The 20870-nt window shown below is 45.9% G+C and overlaps 1 protein-coding gene across 1 annotated transcript; it reads right to left on the reverse strand.

The window, feature by feature from the left end:
• Positions 1-1258: 1258 nt before the first annotated feature.
• On the reverse strand, positions 1259-18821 carry LOC144103566 (aldehyde dehydrogenase-like). The gene is made up of 13 exons (XM_077636249.1): positions 18783-18821; positions 17749-17853; positions 14726-14866; positions 10624-10786; positions 9031-9092; positions 7919-8161; positions 7178-7280; positions 6767-6951; positions 5809-5970; positions 3316-3476; positions 2756-2830; positions 1455-1494; positions 1259-1362 (listed from the first exon to the last, which is right to left on the reverse strand). The coding sequence occupies exons 1-13, from the start codon at positions 18819-18821 to the stop codon at positions 1330-1332; spliced, it is 1512 nt and encodes a 503-aa protein (XP_077492375.1). The 3' UTR covers positions 1259-1329.
• Positions 18822-20870: the final 2049 nt, after the last annotated feature.

Raw genomic sequence — 20870 nt, forward strand, 5'->3', positions numbered from 1 at the left:
CGCTCTGGGCCGCTCTCGATATAAAGCTGACAAAGAACTATCGAGATAAGGCATCAATGCAACTTCAACAATCTGGGAGAACGTGGAAGCAGTTGCGCACGGCGGCGCTCATTTGAGATGAGTCTGACCAAATTTCGTGTCACAAGCAAATTATGGTTTAGTTTATATGGGTTTAACGTCCCAAAGCGACTCAGTCTATGAGAGACGCCGTTGTGAAGGGCTCCGGAAATTTCGACCTCCTGGGGTTCTTTAACGTGCACTGACACCGCACAGTACACGGGCCTCTAGAATATCGCCTCCATAGAAATTCGACCGCCGCGGCCGGGATCGAACCCACGTCTTTCGGGCCAGCAGCCGAGCGCCATAACCACGCAGCCACCGCGGCGGCTCACGCAAATGATGCAACCTAGTACCGGTGGCTTGAAGCCTGAACAAACAAACAATACAAATATTCCTGGCCATACTACAGATACCATTTCCATGGACCAGTGTCTTCTTTGAGCCCTGCGACATACGCTGGCGCTAATTTGAGCATGCGGAGCGACACATTTTATCGAACACTTCTAAGCGGGCATTGGCTGCTGGGCTCAATGTCGCGGGAAAAAATCCACACCGCTGCGAACACCGAAATAATATTGATTCCCATTGTAGAAGCAGAAGTAGCGCATGCATTAGTAGAGGCAGAAGTTCGTTGCCTCTCACCAGCGCGGTCACACCACTTCGGGACCGCCGCAGTTTTTCGGCTCTGCTTCGGTGAATCTCCTTCGCGCAGCACGTTGCAATATAGTGATAACTTCAGTGTCTCCCTTCGTCGAAAATTATATGAAATGCATGAAATATTTTTCAAGAGTAAGTCACAGTTTGTGCCAGCCGCTTTATCGAAATGGGTCCCGTCCAGGTCATGCCAACACACGCCATGTCACGCCACTCCACTATGTACTCCCACCGTCCATTGGCTGATGTGCAGAACGAGCCAGACACGTAGGCGCTCACGAGTTAACGACGTACGTCTGTAGTCAAAGACAACTGTAACAACCGCTGCGCAAATTTGGCACACCAGCGCAGGACCCGGACCACCCCCTTTCCGCCGTGCACTTCGTCAACAATAAATCTACGGCAGACCTTATCCATGAAGGCTTAAGAAGCGTTTGTCCGTAAGATGGCTGCAGCAAATATTCGGTTTCTTTTTACTGCAGCAGTGTTTTGGTGACATACCTATATGTACCCGTGGTCTGAAGTTCAATTAAACCTGACTTATCGAAGGAATTTTTTTTTCATGGCGTTCTGCTACAGAGTTTCGCTTTTGGCACTCTTCCGGGCCCAGGCCAATCAAGAGTTTTTCACTGGGATGTTTGTAACGACCTGAAATAAAATTCACATCAGATTAGACAATTGCTTAGGCTTTCTAAAACTTTAACATAGCCAATAGTAATGTTCAGAATTTTAAAACTTACAGTATTAACTTCGGTGTATTCCAATATTCCATCTTCACCCCTGAACAGGAAACAACAAGCACATGATTAGGCCAGTCGCGCTCGGCGTTTTACTGTGTTCTTACCGCCGCTTCTTCCTTCAGTAAACGCGGGAAGAGGGCAAGCGCTCTACTTAGGGAGGTATTCTAGCGTTTCTGGCAGCGCTTACAGCGCACGAGCGCTACTTTTCGCGGGAACTGGCAAAAATGTGTTGTTTCAATGCCCAGAGAGTAACCGCGTTTTTTAAATTCTAAAAGCAGCTACGCCTATTAATAGTCACCAGCTACAAATACCTAATTCTAAGTAGCCGCCTATCAGTAATATTGAAAAAGTATAGTTTTATCATTTAGTGTATGAGGTTACTAGTCAATACGATTCACCTGTTTTCAGACGTCCACCAGAAGCGGTATTGATATGCCGAAAAATCCATCTATTTAATGCAATAAAATTCAGGGGAACTTAGCTGCACCGCAAGGGTTGACGCGATAAATGTAATGGCTCCCTTCAACTTCCTGGAGTCCTCTGCATATCATTTTGTAGACACGAACACTTGATGGCGCTGGCCGCATCTCGCTCGCCAATTCCTGGCGCAACGTCGCTGCGTGGCGCGTCTTAGTTCCAGAGGCCGCCTCATGCCGGCGCCACTGCAGCAATCAGTTGCGCCAACCACGCCACGCCAAACGACTAAACCGGGATTTTTCGCTTACGGTCAACGCACGGCCATCGCCGACGACGGTGAATTGTTTGCATACCGGGGCCCATGAAGGTATTTCTTTAAAATTGATTTTTCGAAATTTAGCAGGCACTGTGACTCAGTGCTTATGGTGCTCGGCTCCTAACCCGAGGCCCTTGTATTGAGCTTTGTTAGTGAGCGTTGAAGACTTTAAGTTGTCGAAATTATCCGGTCTGTCGACTACGGCATCCCACATAGTTTGAATCGCTTTGGGCGGAAATACCGTAAACCATAAGCCAACCATTTTCAAAAGTTAATGGTTGAATTCTTTTAAACCACTGCCATTACAACATATAGAACATATTAGCGCAGAGCTCTGTCAAAACTGAAAATATCCCCTATCTCGCCCACGTCACATGACGCTAGTGTAACAGAGGTCATACTGACAGGAAAAGCGCCATTTTCTTTCTTCAGTCAAACCACTATCAGTCTGGAAATATGACTGGAATCACTACAGAATCCGACTTGGCCACATTTTGCTAATGTGTTGAATGCGGTGCTTCAAATGAAAGCACGAGTAGTAAACTAACAGATCAATACAAGAACTTACATTTCACATCCGATTCCAGACATATTGTAGCCTCCGAATGGAGCCTGAGGCGCCATTAGGTAGTAGCCATTTATCCTGCATTGTGAAGCAAAATAATAAAAAGTAAGCATTGTGAAGAAAAATAAGAAAAAGTAATGTTACCCTGCCCGTTACGAAATTCATCAGTGTGGTGCCTGTTTGCCGTAATGTAGCTAAAGCTCATCTAAAGCTTGTAAACTAATAAACACAAAGCAGGAAACTAACTTCCGTCTGTATGTAACGTTCATCATTTCGAGTATAATGAATTAACGGATCTAAAGAAGTAAATTCCATGCCACTAAAGCTTCTCTACAGCGATAGGCTTAAAGAACATAGCCACTGAAAAATAGTACAGAAGAGCAAGGTTCCGGGCTAGTTGGTAATGCATTGTACTTAGAAACAGCGAGAAGAAACACGGACACCACGAAGCAACGACACACACGAGCGCTGGGGCGCTCGTGTGTGTCGTTTCTTCATGGTGTCCGTGTTTCTTCGCGCTGTTTCTAAGTACAAAGAAAAATAGCAGCTGCACCAGTACGAACCATACGTTGCCAGCTCGCAGGGCATGCGCCACAACTGTGGCTATCGTGATGTCGTTCGTAAAAATGCCCGCCACCAACCCGTAGTTGGTGTCATTCGCCCTTCGAATGACCTCTTCGGTGTTTGTGAACTTGAAGATGCTCTGTACGGGACCAAAGATCTCCTCCCAGCGAGGTGGAGAATTGTGCTCTTTTTAAGGCGAAAGCATAAAGTGGCTCATCAATCAGAAAATCCACCGTTGACAGACCGTCTACGACAACCGGACCGAAACTCTCACGTGACCTCATGACGTCATCGCCAGTGCCCACATCGTCAGAGAAGAAAGCACAATAAAAATTTCTACATAAAATTTCTTTCCAGGTGGGTTTCGATCCCAGGCCGGTGCAAACATATTAACTTCGCTGGCCTCTTCTTTATAAGCACGACGCCATCGCCCCTTTTTTCGTTTTTTTTTCACCATGATATTTATTAAACTGATGCAACACCTACGTGAACAAGAACTATGTACAAACATTAAGGAAACGTTAGTAAATCAGCACTATGCATAACACGACACACATAAGCATCGAAACACTAGACAAAACGCAATGAAGAGACAGCCCAAAAGTGAGTGCCACTCTGGCTTGAACTCCGTCTGGGCATACACTTCTTTTAGGTGTACAATCAATCTACCGAAGTGATCTTTTGCAGAAACAACAGATTCACCGCACTAGAACACTCCGCGCGCTAAACTGACAGTCTCTGCGCTGGGTATGGGTATCGCTGACTTCATCAATTTGCATTCGTGTGGCGCGAACTGATAAGCTTCGCTGGCTACTTCATTACAGTAGTACCTGCATGCTTTCGCATTCACAGCACCCAAGGGGTCTTAAGTTTCCCGCGTAATTATTGTCTTCACTTCCAACTGCGAAGATCAAAACAAGAATGTATGCTTGCAGGCACTATACGTCTTGTGGCTACGTTCACCTAAAATTACCAACGCACAGAAAAACCATCACCATCAACCTAACTACGTTTTGTGTGGCACAAACGCCCCACCTTTATCCCTGCTATGAATCCTACTCTGTCCCAGCTGCAGCCGCTTTGTTCCTGAAAATTTCCTAATATCATCCGCCAACCTGACTCTCGGCCGCCTGGGCCTTTCTTGAAATCCACACTGTTAAAATTAATAATCAAATATCACTTTGTCTTCGCATCACATGCCTTGGCCATGCTGATTCCTTCTTTAGTTCAGCTAAAATCTCAATGCCTTTCGTTTGTTCTTAACTCACTCTGCTCTATTCGACCACAAAAGGCCAACGTGCTCTTTTCTTTCCACGACGAGGAGCCAGAAAGGGGAACCGAAGCGGCTCATCGACTTCACGAAGAAAACTCACCAACTTAGTCGAGAATCCATGCCACCTAATTAAAAAGTACGGGCATCAACCCGTGTCCACCCACTTTTTGAGAAAGAACGAAAAAGTTAAGAATATGCTTCGGCTCACATTTATTACCTAGCACTGAGGCTACAGTTCATGTCATTATATCACAGGATCGAATTAAGCGCCTCGCATTAAAAGGGCTTTAAGCTTAGGGGGACATAACTTACTTATGGTATACACAGTAAAAAATGCCCTGATAACAACAAATGAACGGCAGGCTATAATTTTAGGATACCGTGTCAAGACGACAAGGAACAGGAGTATATAGAGAAGATAGACGTGATCACCAACAGCGAATGAACGCTGAGAGAACCGGCTAATTTGTGGCCGTGTGTTTTAAGTCCCGCTTTCTCGGGCAACAGTTTTGAAATTTTGAAAATTGTAAGACACTGGTATAGAAATATTGAAGGTGATGGTCCATTATTCTGATATGTAGCAGAATCATTCTTTAAACATGTTTCCAGTGATCGCATCGAACAGGTAAGACTGCCATAGAAATCCAATGTGAAACGCTTTTGACGATAGCAAAAACGTGGCTAGAAAAAAATACAAGACTGCAAAAAATACAAGATTGATTGTTATAGTGAAATCTTATACTACATGAAATATTTGCGTTCATAATAGGTTTGCCTGTCAAAAATGCTTTTGTCCAGAATTGCTGGGTATCCTTTAATTTCTTTTCATTTTATAATTCCTGTACCTCCTTCAGGCGTACAGTTTTCATTGTTGAGCTCACTCCCGGTCCTTAAGAGGTTGCCGCATTTTGATCTGAGGACGTTCGTTTTTTTTTTCCTTTTGTTACGTGTTGACTATCCAGGAACAGATTATACTGTGTAAAAGACCTGTGTACTGAAGCTGATTTGTGCTATCTCTTCGGGGGTAAGCATTTGGTACTCTGGAGCTTGCTAAAACATACTCGACTCCTGAATCTAGTTCCGTGTATCTGAAGTCTTCTGTGTATCAGGGCTTTGTGTTCAACTGTAGAAATTTCTTTAGGCAACAGCCGCTGAATACTACCATATAAGTGCCGATAGTAGTTGCCATACGGGTAGTGTATACGAGAACACAGTTGGCGTACTTAGCGATCGTCATGCTGTCCTCGACGTCCGAGAAGACGGTCGGCTGGACGAAGTACCCACGAGTCCCGTGCCGGCTGCCTCCACACTGAAGCTTGGACCCCTCCTTCTGGCCTAGCTTGATGTATCCCAGGATGCGTTCCATCTGTGTACCGTCGATCTGCGAGCCGACAAACACAGAGACCCTTTAGAATGCGCTTTTAAAACCACGTGACCACTGGAAAGAGCTGAGCTGCGAGCACACAAGGTTGCTGTCTTCTTCCCGCCGGCACGCCCACCTTCCCGTTTGTTCGTCTCTCTCCCCATTCGTGCCTCTTTTATCTGTTTTTCTTTCTCTCTTCATCCTTCCTGTTTGTCTGCTGGCTGTTTGTGCGTTGGTTCATTCGTTAGTGCGTTTGTCTGTCCCTTTAGCCATCTGCATGCTTGTCTCTCATTGCTATTAAAGGAAGCCAACAGTCATCGAAACAACCAGAGGACAGTGGTGGTTGCATTTTCCTTTGCACTGTTGATCGATGCGAAATTAACAGTGTAGCCATCGCATGACTAAAAGGCAATTCATTAGAAAGTAGAAGACAGTGCCACAAGTAGCCAGTGCAATCCGAACCCACGACCTCTGCCTGCCGGTCCGTCTGTCCTGTTTGTCTGTCCATCTGTCTGTCCATCTATCTGTCGGCATGCTTGTCCGTCTGTGTGTCTTTCAATCCGCCTGTCTGCATCTCTATCGGATCGCCAGTGCCTGTCTGCCATTCTGCCTGAATATCTGTCCGTATGTCTGTCTTGTATTCTTCTGGTTGTCTTCAAGTGCTTCTTTCGGTTTGTATCTCTGCGTGCATGTGTCTCTGTCTGCCCATCTCTCTAAAGAAAAAAGAAAGGAGTAAAAGTTATCGGGCAGTTCACTGCGTAATCGAAGGGCAAAAAGCTGTTACATCATGTGGGTACCTGATTCAAGTCCATACCTGGGCCCCCTGGACGGATCTCTCATCGAAGGGGTCCCCGACGACTCTGTTCTTGGCTAATTCTACAGCCTTGGCCACGAACTTGTCATAGATGTCGGCGTGAACGAACGTCCGTGTGGCAGCGCAGCACACCTGTCCCTGGTTCCAGAACACACCGTCGTGGGCCATCTTGGCGGCTAGATCCACTGCGGGAAACGCGGCGTTGGAGAAATTCAGTAGCCGCGTCTGGTCCAAAAGCTCTAGCGTCCAAAACAATGAGGTGCGTACTATTCGAGATGCTCCCGCTGCTTTGCTTACAGGGTATTAAAACAACCAAACAATGAATAAAAAGGGTGCAAAGTCGAGCACAACGCTGCCAGCGTCCACAGTGTGTACAGTGCAGTCGAAAGTGAAATATACCAGGACACTCACGGTCTGCGTCAGGGAAGATGATTAGGGGGCTCTTGCCGCCCAACTCCAGGAAGACATTCTTGAGGTTGAACGTCCCAGACGCCTGGAGAACAAGCCGACCAACCTGAATCGTTCGGAAAACAATTGAGAAGTTCATTCTTGACTGCTGTGAATCTACAGTTGGGTAATTTTATTTATAATTGCTAATGAGGAAGGTATAACAAGAGAACGAACCATAAAAACAATTGTCCATTTGCCCCTTGTCTAACCTACTGCGGGATGCATACAGCTGTGGTGCATTGTGGACTTTGAAGATACTACGTTTTCCTTCGTCGATGTTGAGAGATTCCCTTTCCTTTGCATGAAATCACGACGGCGATGAATCTGCCGGATCGATAATATGCCATTTTTATGCATTTTATAGCCAAGAAAGAATAGTGCCAGCATACGGGAAGCACACGCCGGTGCTTCTCAACCTTTGTCACATGTAGTTTTGAAATTTGTGGCGATAAAAGGCATGCTATGAGATCTTTAAGGAGGTATGAGCTCGTACATGCCTATTTGTCATGGCACAGCGTATGCAGCAGATGTTTTTTTCGTGGGCTGATCGGTTTGCGAATGGGAGACGGACGTGCAAGTTGCAAGGCCTGAAGTTCATCCGCCACAAAGAAAATGAGTCCCTTTTTCCTCCAATTCACACTTGGTTCTCACAAGACCTGAAATCACGCGCATTAGGTCTGCGAGGAGTAGACAGCCGGTCACCTGCGTAGATCCCGTGAAGGCCACCTTGTCCACATCTGGGTGATTCGAGATTGCGGCGCCGGCGGTTTTGCCATAGCCAGGCACGATGTTGACCACTCCGGGAGGGAAGCCGGCTTGCACCACGTAGCTGGCAACGAGCAGCGCCGTGAGGGGGGTCTGTTCGGCGGGCTTCAAGACCACAGTGTTGCCCATGGCAAGAGCCGGACCGATCTTCCAGGCCAGCATCACAATTGGCACGTTCCACTGCGATCGGGGGCGTTTTTATCAGAGAGGAAGAGAACAATAAAAACAACATACGTCCCTCAGTTCCTTGCCAGTGAGTTGCAAAGAAAGTATGGCCGAATCGTAGCAGAAAATCCGCAGCCTGTGGCCGTTTATTCGCTTAAGATAAATAAAATACATCCGTTAAGGCCAACGCCTTTTATAAAGTATCCACCGTAATAAAATTCATAATTTCGAGTTTGAAGACGTCACGAGGAAGTGTTCGGTTCCTGTTAATAGCAAGTATGACTTACTTTCTACTCTAAGCCAGAATGTTGATCAGGCTAAACCAGGAGCCGTGCTCATATAGTTTGCGGTGAAAAAGTATACAGTCGTGGCGACTGTCTCCTCATACAAGCAAGTATTATGGCTAGTAGGAGTGGCGCTTGCTATTCTGCTGACATGTTAGATGCCTATATATATTTTTTCCCCGAACGTAAAATATGATTCGCATATAAAAATACAGCAAGCACTACACATAAACAGACCTTTTCAGCATTTCCGCTTTGATACACTTTTGGTACAACTTCGATGCACAACATTGAGCGCAAAGAACTACAAGTACTTTACAGAGGTTTATATATTTACTTATTTCCTTATTTACTTATTTATTTCATTGTTATTTGTGACCTACAGCACGGACAGCCCCGGTATATGGGGCTCAATTGGCGCAATAACTCAATATAAGCGGAACATGATACCATTTGTGCAACAGATAACGAACTTTATAATTCACAGGCGGACCAGCTGCAGAAAGTATGATTGTTACCATCCCCTACCTGTGTTTTAGTGCACCCAGCAGTTAAATGCGCAAATTCAAAAATACAGAGTTCCAAACGTGCTTCACTCACCGGAATGATTTGGCCGACCACACCCACTGGTTCCCGCCTTGTGTAGGCAAAAGCGTTTCCATCTATTAGGGGGAAAACAAATGAAAGTTCACACTTTCGCGCTGTATATTCTGCAAGGAGTAACCGCTACATCTTCTGTGCTTTTGTGTTAAATGCTTACGTTCGCTTGTCTACCTCCAATTTCACCGCAAGCTGTTCAAAATTTCGTACACTGGATCTTCAAAGAGCAGCTCTTAGGTGCCCGTTACAGGATTGAGCGTCGATGGTGATTTTGCAGCCGTAAAAGAGCTCGACGTGGAAAGCGAAAGGAGGACGGTAATGCGGCAGAGTGGGAGAAGGGGAGAGGCACGGCTTCCCTCCCCCTATATCGCGATTAAGCCTGTTACCCTGTTACCCGCCTCACCGCCTCACTGCCGAAGACGACGAATTTGTTAGCACATGCAACCATATACACGGGCACCGCTGAAACCTGTTTCTGTATTCGCCCCTTTAGACGCACCTGCGGCGTGACGGCGCCGAACTGAGTGCGACAAACTGTGTCGTATATGCACTCTGGTGCTGTGCTGTTATTACTGATTCATGACATCCATTTGAAGTTATTTGACGAGCAACACCGAAACAGACCACGAATAGTAGAAAAGTGCCTCGTTATAAATGTCAGAACGCCTGTCCGCATGAACCGCACAAACACAACTGCCGTTTGAATTGCCGCTCGTTCTGAGATAAGCGCCAGCGGCTCCTGAAGACGCGACGAAAAGACTCGCCTTCAGCGCCCGCTGCAGGCCACCTCGAGACAACAGCAACGTGAACCCCTCTCCTGGATATCTCGGAAGGTCCGAAGTTGACAGCGCTTTACAAACTGACGGATGAGAGGGCTGTAATCGCGCTTAATTAGGGCTCATATAGCACGCTATCACAAAGCATTTTTTTTTAATTGCGCGGGCTTAAATTATTTTCGAATAAAAAATGGGCACGCCGTGATTGACTCGTCGGAAGCACTTGGTTCGGCCCCGCCGCGGTGGCTCAGTGGTTAGGGCGCTCGACTACTAATCCGGAGTTCCCGGGTTCGAACCCGACCGCGGCGGCTGCGTCTTTATGGAGGAAAAACGCCAAGGCGCCCGTGTGCTGTGCGATGTCAGTGCACGTTAAAGATCCCCAGGTGGTCGAAATTATTCCGGAGCCCTCCACTACGGACCTATTTGTTCCTCTCTTCTTTCACTCCCTCCTTTATCCCTTCCCTTACGGCGCGGTTCAGGTGTCCAACGATATATGAGACAGATACTGTGCCATTTCCTTTCCACCAAAAACCAATTATTATTAAAGCACTTGGTTCGGACTATCTTCATGGCGCTCAATAACTTTACAATTTCCACTTAAGCTTTTAAAGCCATATCTGATAATAAAATAATGAACTTCGCCTGAGCGCACGAAACATGTTGCAAGTAACTAATTACTTAAAAAAATTATACTTTTTTTTAATTTTGCAAAGCACTGATTACCTGTTGTTATAAGTCACATTATCTGTAATCCATAGCGTGTTCCTCAAATAACTGTGCAAAGCAAGGCAAGACATAATATAAAGGGACGCAACACCGCATCCACAATCCCAATGCATTCGCGCAGCCGCTTTCCCGGACACAGGCACTACCCGAGGCGCAGTGACCCTGGGACCCGCGAACACCACAGAGGTAGAATGCCTGGCCATGTCTATGTCCATAGCACACATCTGCACCCTGCTCATAGACCACACGACAATCTGTACAGATTCCAGAGCAGCACACAGACTCTTCAGTAAAGGCACCGTTCCTCCTTCTTCAGTCCACATGCTGTCTATGCTACCAGCACCACAGCAACAGATCACCTCTACATGGGGCCCTGGTCATGATGGCATCCCCGGAAATGAGCACGTGATATTCGTCTGCGCGCGAACTCAGTGTCTGGGCAGCGGCGGATGCCCTCCCCAACCCACGAACACACACTCAGACCCAAAACGAGCCTCTTGACTACCACACTACCAAACCGCACTATAGGCAGCGCGCATGATATACCTTCCTCCGCATTCCACACTAGACCACTTGCAGACCATATATTGGCCACAAATTTAAACAAACTCATTCCCATCTCCTCAGTTCGCCCACTTGTTCCACCCACTCCACCCGCTTCCCTTCACACTGTACCACCTGCGGAGTCCCTCCACACTCTGTCAGTACATCTGAGCATGCCCACGTTCCACCTGTGTACAGCCATTCACAGATCCACTCCAACCTCCTGGTAAACTTCCCTTAAGGACACACCAGCTGGTGATCAGCGTAAGCTGATTGACCGGGCTAGGCTGGAGGAGAAGGCCAGAGTGCTCTTGGACTAAGAGCCATCCGGGAGGGTTTTTATTTTTGTTATTAAATAAAGTTTATCGTCTTCCTCCTCTTTCTCGCTTTCCTCCTTTACTTCCACCTTACTCTCTTCCCTTACGCGAAGAAGTCCACCGAGAAGTGAGACAGTTACTGTGCCTTTCCTTTCCTCGAAGCCAATTATGTTTGCACTGCCTACATCCGCAATCGACAAGTGACGAGTTCCGTGCCATCAGCAAATGAATGAATGAATGAATGAATGAATGAATGAATGAATGAATGAATGAATGAATGAATGAATGAATGAATCCTTTATTACAAGAGAGGGATGGCTCTCAGCCACTCATGGGGGATTAGGGGGGATGGTGGTGTAGGTGTGGAAGCAACTTCTCGCCGGTCGTCCTCATAGCCTTCAAAGTTGCACGTCTTTAAGTCCGACCTCTCTAACACTACTCGAAGCAGACCGTTCTCACTACCGTATTCCGCGACGGCATGCTGTGCTGCGATGCTTGATCGTATCTGTTGCCCTAGGGTGGCCATCTCGTGATGGCCCTCTTGTGATGTTTTGCCTGCTGGCCTATTACAGAATTCATTTGCCATGCGCTCTTACTGCGGACGACAAGCTGTCACTTTTTCGTGCCTTACGCCACTCGACCACGAAGGGAGTGCGAAGTTACACGCATCCTTTCATTTTTTTTTTCATGCTGACTACGTCTGCACATTTCAATGCGCTGCACGCTATGTATGAAACGGAGTACAGGTATGCCGTAATTTATCGCTGCAAGCCAACTTAAATTTGCCCCTACGCGTTCCTTTCACAAGCCGCCATCCATGTACCTGATCGTGATGTTACCAGCAGCATGAAATCCTCCGAGCAAGTGTGACTGGACATGTAGACGACGGCCGGTTTTCGGCCTTGACACGCAGCCAGAGAAAAATATAGCGTCCGCATCCGAAAGGTCTTTTCGAACTTGGACTTCGCATAAAGAAGCGTTCCTCCGTCCACCCTCAATGTGTCTATACGTGCCTCTGTCGTCCGTGTTTGTATTAAATAAGAAGGTTTACGGGGGCTCACTGTACCAAAGTAACTCAGGCTATGAGGGACGCCGTAGTGGACGACTCTTGATAGTTTCGACCACCTGTGGATCTTTAACGTACACAAGCATGACAAAGTATACAGAACTCCAGCATTTCACCTCAATCTAAATGCGAACGGCGCGGCCGGGATCGAACTTGCGTTTTTCGGGTCAGCAGCCCAACACCTAACCACTGAGCCATAGCTTCGGTGTATTAAAGATGAATTGGCACCAAGTTTTCTTCAGTCTTTTTTTGTGTAACATTGTAGAAGTCCTTAAGAACGACTGAACTAATACAATACAATACAATGTTTATTCAACATCTTAGATATGTTTGGAACACGAGCAAAAAGCCAGAAGAAGGCATGACTAAGGACCGTACCCCACTACATGGCAAGCAGTGTGCAGCTACATGCTGCAGTGGTTAAAAATAAAGATTAAATAAACGGGTGCGATAGGAGAATACAAACACAAGTCAAGCATGAGCATACATGACAATAAGTGCATTGTAATGAAATTATTAGTTTACATGGTGAAGCGTATATATGTTTACCCATACATGCAACATGATACATAGACATCAGCAATAAAGAACACAGAAAAAAAGGAAAAGAGAGGAAAAGGTAAATGCGCAAACAGGTTCAAAATTTAAGACGTGGTGACATTTCAGTCTTATACACATTTATTCCGCAGGCTCTTCAATGAAATAGGGTAAAAATCTGTATTTCTGCCCCTTGCGAAATCATTCAGCAATGTTGGTAGTCTAAATTTTAACATTTGCCTTCCATATCCTGTACGGCATTTGCTCAATTTCCATTCATCTGGGTTGCGCATTGGGTATATAGGAGTGTGTTTTTCAAGCTTTGCCAGTAACTTCAAGGTGTCATTCCCTTTAGTTCTTTCTAATCTGTATTGCTTAGAAAGTCGGTAGTCATACATAGATTCTGCGCTGGCAATATTTAGCTGCTTGTACATTTCCTGCGTGTGACTTAAATAGGGTGCTTTGCATATTAGGCGGATGGCACGTTTTTGTAGCAAATGGAGCTCATGAATATTGTCTTAAGTAGTAGTTCCCAAAACAAGTGCGCCGTAATTAAGACATGATGAGAATAAGGAGTTGTAAAGCATGATATTAACTGCTCTTGGAAACATGAAACAATGAAGATGTTCCCCTCCCTATTTAAGCAATTTATCATATTTCTGCTCTTTTTCAATAGCCTCGGTTCTGGTTTCCACGGACCCTTACGTCAGAACACGATGCACTTTCTAGACCCTCATTGGTCACATTCACTGTAAGAGCAGAGACAGATTCGCTGCTCTGATGCCTCCTTCAGGCGCATGTCACGTGTGTCCGGTTTTGTGTGCACATCCTTCTGACGTCTGTCGAGCTGGCTAGCCCTAACAAATGAAGGAAACGGGCCTAGAATACCTCCCCGTCTGTCCGTTAATCCCGCACCACAGTCCGCATTGTAGGTTCAGCTTTTGGGAGCTATATAAGTGTTAAGCACTTAAAACGGCTTTTGGGTACACCGTATTGACAAACATCGCATTTAAAATGTTTGATTATCCGATGAGTTTGCGATTGTTGTGTGCTACGAATTGTGTTCTTAATCTGTCCGTTTACAGCACTCCAATTGTAGCACTAATAATATTCTAAAGGCTCAACAAGCATGCAAACACACTTAAACCTTCCCATCAATGAACTATAGTCAATATTCAAACCTGAAAAACAAATATCATGATACGTAAATCCCGGTAAACACATAAGCAGTCATATTCATATCCATTCTACGCAAACGATAAATCATCACCAACAAACACCAATAAAAGCGGGGGGTAGAATAAACACTATTTAGAATGTATTCTAGATAATTCATGCCAGTTCACCGAAAGAGGCGGAGGCCCGAACAGGGCTACAGCGCGCTCTGTGAACTGTTTCAAAATTCCGTCAAGGCAAGTTCCCAGGACATAAGAACAGTGTTCCCGCGCGCTCTTCACTATTTTCAATATGCAGTCAATTAATTGTCAATAGGTAGCCAGGCAGGAAAATCCTGTAATCGTGTTTACCATCTTGCTTTTCAATTTTTCGTTATTTTTATTTTCAGTTATTGAAAATTGTTAGTTGAAGCTATCTCTTTCTTTTTTAGTTGGTTTTAGCCCGCTTTACTTAAGTAGCAGGGGCGGGGCACTTTGATCTCAATTCCTTTTCATAAAGTCCCACCATGCTAAAACAACCAAAACCCTGCACAAAATGCGGCTAGAGGCTTTCACCGCAAGGAGGTCCAAGTTCTGCTCCATCAGGTCGGCCAGCTTGAACAGGAGCCTGCCCCTCTGGGAGGCGTCCATGGTCCTCCACGGCGAGTTGAGCGCGAACGCAGCCCTCGCAGCCTTAACAGCCCTGTCCACGTCCTCCTGTAGAATGGAGAAACGGTTAGCGGATAGAGAATTGTTGCACGCCTCAACAACAACGTGTGCTACAAACCCAGTTTCAGTGCGGTGCTCTTGTGATTGCTGCGGACAAGTGCAGTTCTTTTGTATGAACCAAATTCTCTATGAACAAACGTGTTCGCTGCACGGGCTCAATGCAGCCGGGACAGAAACCGGTAGGACCTTGTCACTAGAAGCCAATGCGGTGGCAAAAATTAATTATATTACTGCAAAACGCATCGTTAATTCACACTCCTTTGATTCGAAATTCCTGTTTGTTCAAGAGACATATTTTGGTGCCGTGAACGGCAGGTGCATTAAGGAGATTCTCGTTAATTCTAACTAAGTACTATTGGTAGAGATATTCGGTTCCCGTCGAGTTTAAATTAAGAAGCGTCAGAAACAAAAAACACAGAGGGATGTAGAGAGAGAGTGAGAAAAACAGATAAAGTTTAAGTATCACATATTTTTCCTTCATTTTTTTATTCGTATTCATCAAAAATGTGACAAGACGGGCTGCATTTTCAATTATGATGGGAATCACAGCTGTCTACTCTGAAAAAAGCAGCCAGAGAGTATGATCTGGTTTGAGTACATGCTATTCATTATATCCAGGCAGCTTGTCGTCTCGGCTATCTCGACAAACTTTGTACCTGTACGATTAAGTGAATCTGTATCGAATTTTTTGTAGGAGTCCACATCTCCCTGATCTCTCAGATACAAGTAACCGAGACCGAGTTTATTAAATAACGATAATTCCTAGGCAAATAACACCAACTCATTGCCGTTGAAATCAGTGTATCGTTGTCAGCGGTATTCTTTTCAACCCGCAAAATTAGATACTTATTGAAGACCAACTGCCCAACTTTTTAAACAATGGCTTCAGGATAAAAGCGTCCGATCAGAAGTTCTATATCGTATTAGAAAATAGCCGACTGAAATATTTGCACAAAGGTACAAATTAAATATATCTGTATTTGCGGCTTAAAAAGGAAGCCCACGAAATACAAGAGAGACTACGTGAGACTAAGACTAATTCAACCACACCCGTCCCTCCCAGACGCATTCTTTGAGATAAAATACTGTTACCTCCGGAGCGCTGTACCAGACGCGACTTTTATTCTTAAGAGGCTGCAAGATATTCGCCAGCCATCGCTGACTCATTGGCTGGCTTTGTGTTTAGGCCGTTAAAAAGCCCACGTAAGTGGTACCTTGCAAATATTTCAGTCCGCTGTTTATCAAGACACTCTTCAACTTTCTAATTGGCACTTTGTCCTCGAGGACAGTTTTTAAAAGTTAGTTCATGTTTGCTACTTGATAAAACTTTGTGCAATAAAAAGTACTTCATACTAGGCCGCATTACATTAAACAGAACTATCTTTGTTTCACTCGTCTAGAGTGCTCCACCCTTTTAAAAAATTGTTACATTTATCTGGGACACCCGGTATAAAGGGGAGCGGCAGGTTGCGTTCAAAGCCTATCCGTGAAGTTCAGTCAGCAAATTCAGGCAAACAGTTTGGTTACTGGTTTGGTATATGGGGGTTTCTTTTTCGCTCTCAGCGCAACACGAACGGGACACAAGACGAAGGACTAGCGCAAACGAAAAGCGTATAAATACAAGCCCCGCCGCGGTGGCTCAGTGGTTAGGGCGCTCGACTACTGATCCAGAGTTCCCGGGTTCGAACCCGACCGCGGCGGCTGCGTTTTTATGGAGGAAAAACGCTAAGGCGCCCGTGTCCTGTGCGATGTCAGTGCACGTTAAAGATCCCCAGGTGGTCGAAATTATTCCGGAGCCCTCCACTACGGCACCTTTTCTTCCTTTCTTCTTTCACTTCCTTCTTTATCCCTTCCCTTACGGCGCGGTTCAGGTGTCCAACGATATATGAGACAGATACTGCGCCATTTCCTTTCCCCCAAAAACCAATTATTATTATTATAAATACAAACAGTGAACTACTTATCAATCAACAAAAGTTATCTGGAAGGCACGTGGGAGGTTAGATAGCTCAATTCCCTCTCGGATAACGTTATGGAAGGGCTGCTGATACATTTTGCGCCGTTGTGGCGTTGTGGTAATTATAAAAGGCAGCCCTTATAATAATAATCAGCAGCCCTTCCATAACGTTATCCGAGAGGGAATTGAGCTATCTAACCTCCCACGTGCCTTCCAGATAACTTTTGTTGATTGATAAGTAGTTCACTGTTTGTATTTATACGCTTTTCGTTCTTCAATAAAAAAACCAGTTGATAGTCAGCGCCTGTTTGTGCTAGTCCTTCGTCTTGTGTCCCGTTCGTGTTGCGCTGAGAGCGAAAATGAACACTTACCAACTCGCCCAAATTTCCGCCTTGCTATATGAGGGTTTAGCGCCCCGAAGCCACTAAGGCTATGAGGGATACCGTAATAAAGGACGCCGGAAATTTCGACCACCTGGAGTTCTTTAACGTGCACTAACATCGCAAAGTACACGGGCTTCTAACATTTTTCTTCCATCGAAATGCGACTGACGAGGCCGAGATCGAACCCGCGTGCTTCGGGTCAATAGCCGAGCATCATAACCACTCAGCCACAGCGGCGGCTCCGGCAAACAGTGTCGTAAAACTGCGGCGAACCGGATACACGGGCATAAAGGCGGATGTGGGGCTGAATATGACGCTAAACCCAAGTCGAACATGAAGCTCGATATGAAGCCGAGCCTCTTGGAAACATTTTGCCTGAATTCTATTCAGTTCTCAGAAACTGGGCGCGCGATAAAGGTTTCCGCAATCTTTATTGACAATGTCGTACAAAGACCGACCACTCATAGAAATAATTGTCAGTTGTAAAAGTTGCAAAAATACCAGTGAAAATAGCTTCTCGGAACGCTCACCTTGTCCCCTTCCTGAACATCCGCTATCTTCTCACCGGTGGCCGGGTTGTAGGTCGCGAAGGTTTTTCCAGAGGCAGAATTGACGAACTCGTTGTTGATAAATATCTGTGACGAAACACGCTCATATTTAGCTACTTATATCCCGCTCCCAATATCGCATCAGATTAAAGCAAAAAAGAATATAAACATCAATTAGATGCAATTATTCATAGTGAAATTTTTGTTCCCTTAAGCATTGTAGGCATTAAGCTTTGAGCAATGCAGGCGCATGAGGCGACGCTAAGTGCTAGTGTACTACCTCGTTGGACTGAAACGCGAACAAGCCGGCGCCAACCCGCTCCGCTGTTGTAATTTACTTTCATCGCACTTTTACCTGGATGGTGTCAAAAGACGTTAGAGTCGTCCTAGAATGCATCATGGACGAGTCTAGTGTATTTTTGCTATCACTGAAGTAAAATCAGGGTCAAAAGAAATTGAAACAGCGGGATGTGTTGGCGCAGGGTGGTTCGCGTTTCTTTCCATCGAGGTAGTACGTAGTAGTTACCCACATAGTTTCTGTTTGCTATTTTTATTTGTCTCTGAGGTGCACAGCGAAACTTATTTGCCTCCAATTGGATGCATCGTTTTTCAGCGAAGGAAGTCTTGATGTCACTCGCTACGAAGGTTGCAAACTTCATTTAAACACACTATTAAAGCATGCGGGCAAGTCCGTCAGCACACATTCGAACAACGGTATAAAGCTATAGGCTCGGTCAAAAGTTCACAGGCCACAGGATTTGCTTTCGAGTGCTATAGTCGGGTAGTTACGGCACCCCTAAAGCATGAAATCTCTAGAGAAAATAGAAGAAGTATCATTCTATTGATATCGTAAGTGGCAGGATATGCCGCTGGTAAGCAGACCCTGCGGCCTGGGAACTTTTGACCAACCCTGTACATTCCGAGCGATTGCGCAACCTAGACCGTAAACACCTGAACTTAATGATTCAATCAAACGGGTATTTTTGGCATTTACATACAAATCTCATTAGACTTACCTTTACGAACTTCACTTCGGGGTCCCGTATTGCGGGCATTTTTCTCTTCTCTTGTCTACCTGGCTGTCAGGCTGCTCCAGCAACAGGAGTTTTATGCGCAGCGCGAGCGACCGTCTTTTGCCGAGTATTGCCGACGATTTTCTCGGAGTGGCGAAAGCGTTTGTGCCAGGGAGGGAGCTGCCGTCATGTGGGAACGCCGTACACGCAGGCAAGCACGCAACGGCAGATGGGAACCTGCATCTGGCTTCTGGTTCTGCCAGTGGCACGTGTCCCTTCTGGCTGCTCCGTCCTTGAGGCACCGCGTAATGAATAATGAATGGCGTCTTGAGAAAACTGGAAGGATAAAAGTGCAGTGAGGCTGGGGAAGGGAGAAGGAAGGTCGAGGCAAGAAAGATGCAGGGGGGTAACTGGCTACTATTTACAAACTCGCCAGCGCCGACGCTCGACAATTTTTTTTCCCCGACCTCTAACGCTCTCGCGTTAAAACCAGCGGATTGTTCATTCGAGTCAGTTTTTTTTTTATTCCTGCCTTTTAACGCGACAGAGTTAGTACCGCCATGTCGAAGAAATACACTCAACAGTATACAACCCACACAATACACAGACAAATGCCCTTGGTGCCATGAAGCACCCACGCTCTGTCACATACCGTGGGCCTGCCAGAAAATAGAGGTGGCACCCAAAATACCAAACCGAGTGCGGAGCAATGGGAAGGAATGCTCTCCAGCGACCGTCAGGACGTCCAACTTGGGCTAATCCGGCGAGCACAGCTGGCAGCGGCATCCAGCGGAGCCCTGGACTAGGGGCAGACGACCATTGCTAAGAAGACGGAGGACACACCTGACTCCGCCAAATTGCTCACCTACTCTCTAGAGCTCAATAAACGTTTTCCTTTCTTCCTTCCGGCGTTGGTGACCTTATGAAGCCTCGCAGCCGGACACGCCTGTGCAACCGGCTGCTACGCAATCTAGGTGGGGTCACCTAGATCACGTGACCTGGTGGCGTCATCAAAACCTGCCCACCGAATTGTGAGCAAATGGACCACCGTGGTCCGTGGCAGTTACATTAATGATTGGTCGCAGAACCACGTGGGGCTCACCAGCTCTAGTGATGGCAGCACCTGCCATCGAAGGGCAGTCGCGCGTCACTTAACCGCTACGACACTGCGGCAGGAGTTGTACAAGGACTCTCAGAGATATATGAACATAGAGAATGATCAGTTCTACTGCAACACAGGTGTAAAATGACGCAATATCACGCAAGCTTACATCATATAATAAATGAACCAAGGTAAGACAGTTTAAATCAAGTAAAACTCTACAAAATCAAGATAAATCATTGAAAACCAGAGACAACCATGCTAGCGCATGATTTTTCGGGATTAGCCTCATCCTCAACCGCCCGTGATCTTTTAAGTGCAAAATAAAAATCATTCTCTCAGTCTTTTTTACTTACTACTTTCATTAGGGGCGGTATGACCAAACATGTGGGCATTATAAATGACGTGCGCCACCTGGCGTCGCCTGGGGGCGTATGAAGACGGGGGCCAACGTTGAAGTGTCAAGCACGCTCTTCCTACTGGAACGCTGCTTTCTGAATAAGCTCGCGGCCTGCCTTCTGTGACAATTCGCCTTTAATCACCATTGTCACGTTACAATGTTGATTAAATGCGAATAAGTAATTAAAGCAAGGCTATGTAGTTGCATCCGTGCGCGCATATTAGCCTTAATTTTTTTTCATGCAATTCACATGAGATTTTTCGCGCTCACAGTGCGCGCTTCAGATCCGGTGCGATGACAACGCGGTATGGGAACTCGCTCATCGGGCCGGGCATCGGCATTCTGCGACAAATAGCCGTTTGCTGAAGAATTGCAGCGACCGATGTAAGGTCGGTGGCTCTTGCATTAAAAGCTAGACTAAACAATGCACAGAAAACGAAACAACAAAAAAGGTCAAAATTATTACGAAATAATCCTGTAACTTATATTGCATTGGTTGCAACCACCTGAGATAATGCATTTATTTATGTTTTAAGCTTTCAGCCTCCACTCCTGTACGTCCTCGATCCTACTGCCTATGAAGTAAGTC

The sequence above is a fragment of the Amblyomma americanum genome, chromosome 9 (assembly GCF_052857255.1).
Source record: "Amblyomma americanum isolate KBUSLIRL-KWMA chromosome 9, ASM5285725v1, whole genome shotgun sequence".
Classification (NCBI taxonomy): Eukaryota; Metazoa; Arthropoda; class Arachnida; order Ixodida; family Ixodidae; genus Amblyomma; species Amblyomma americanum.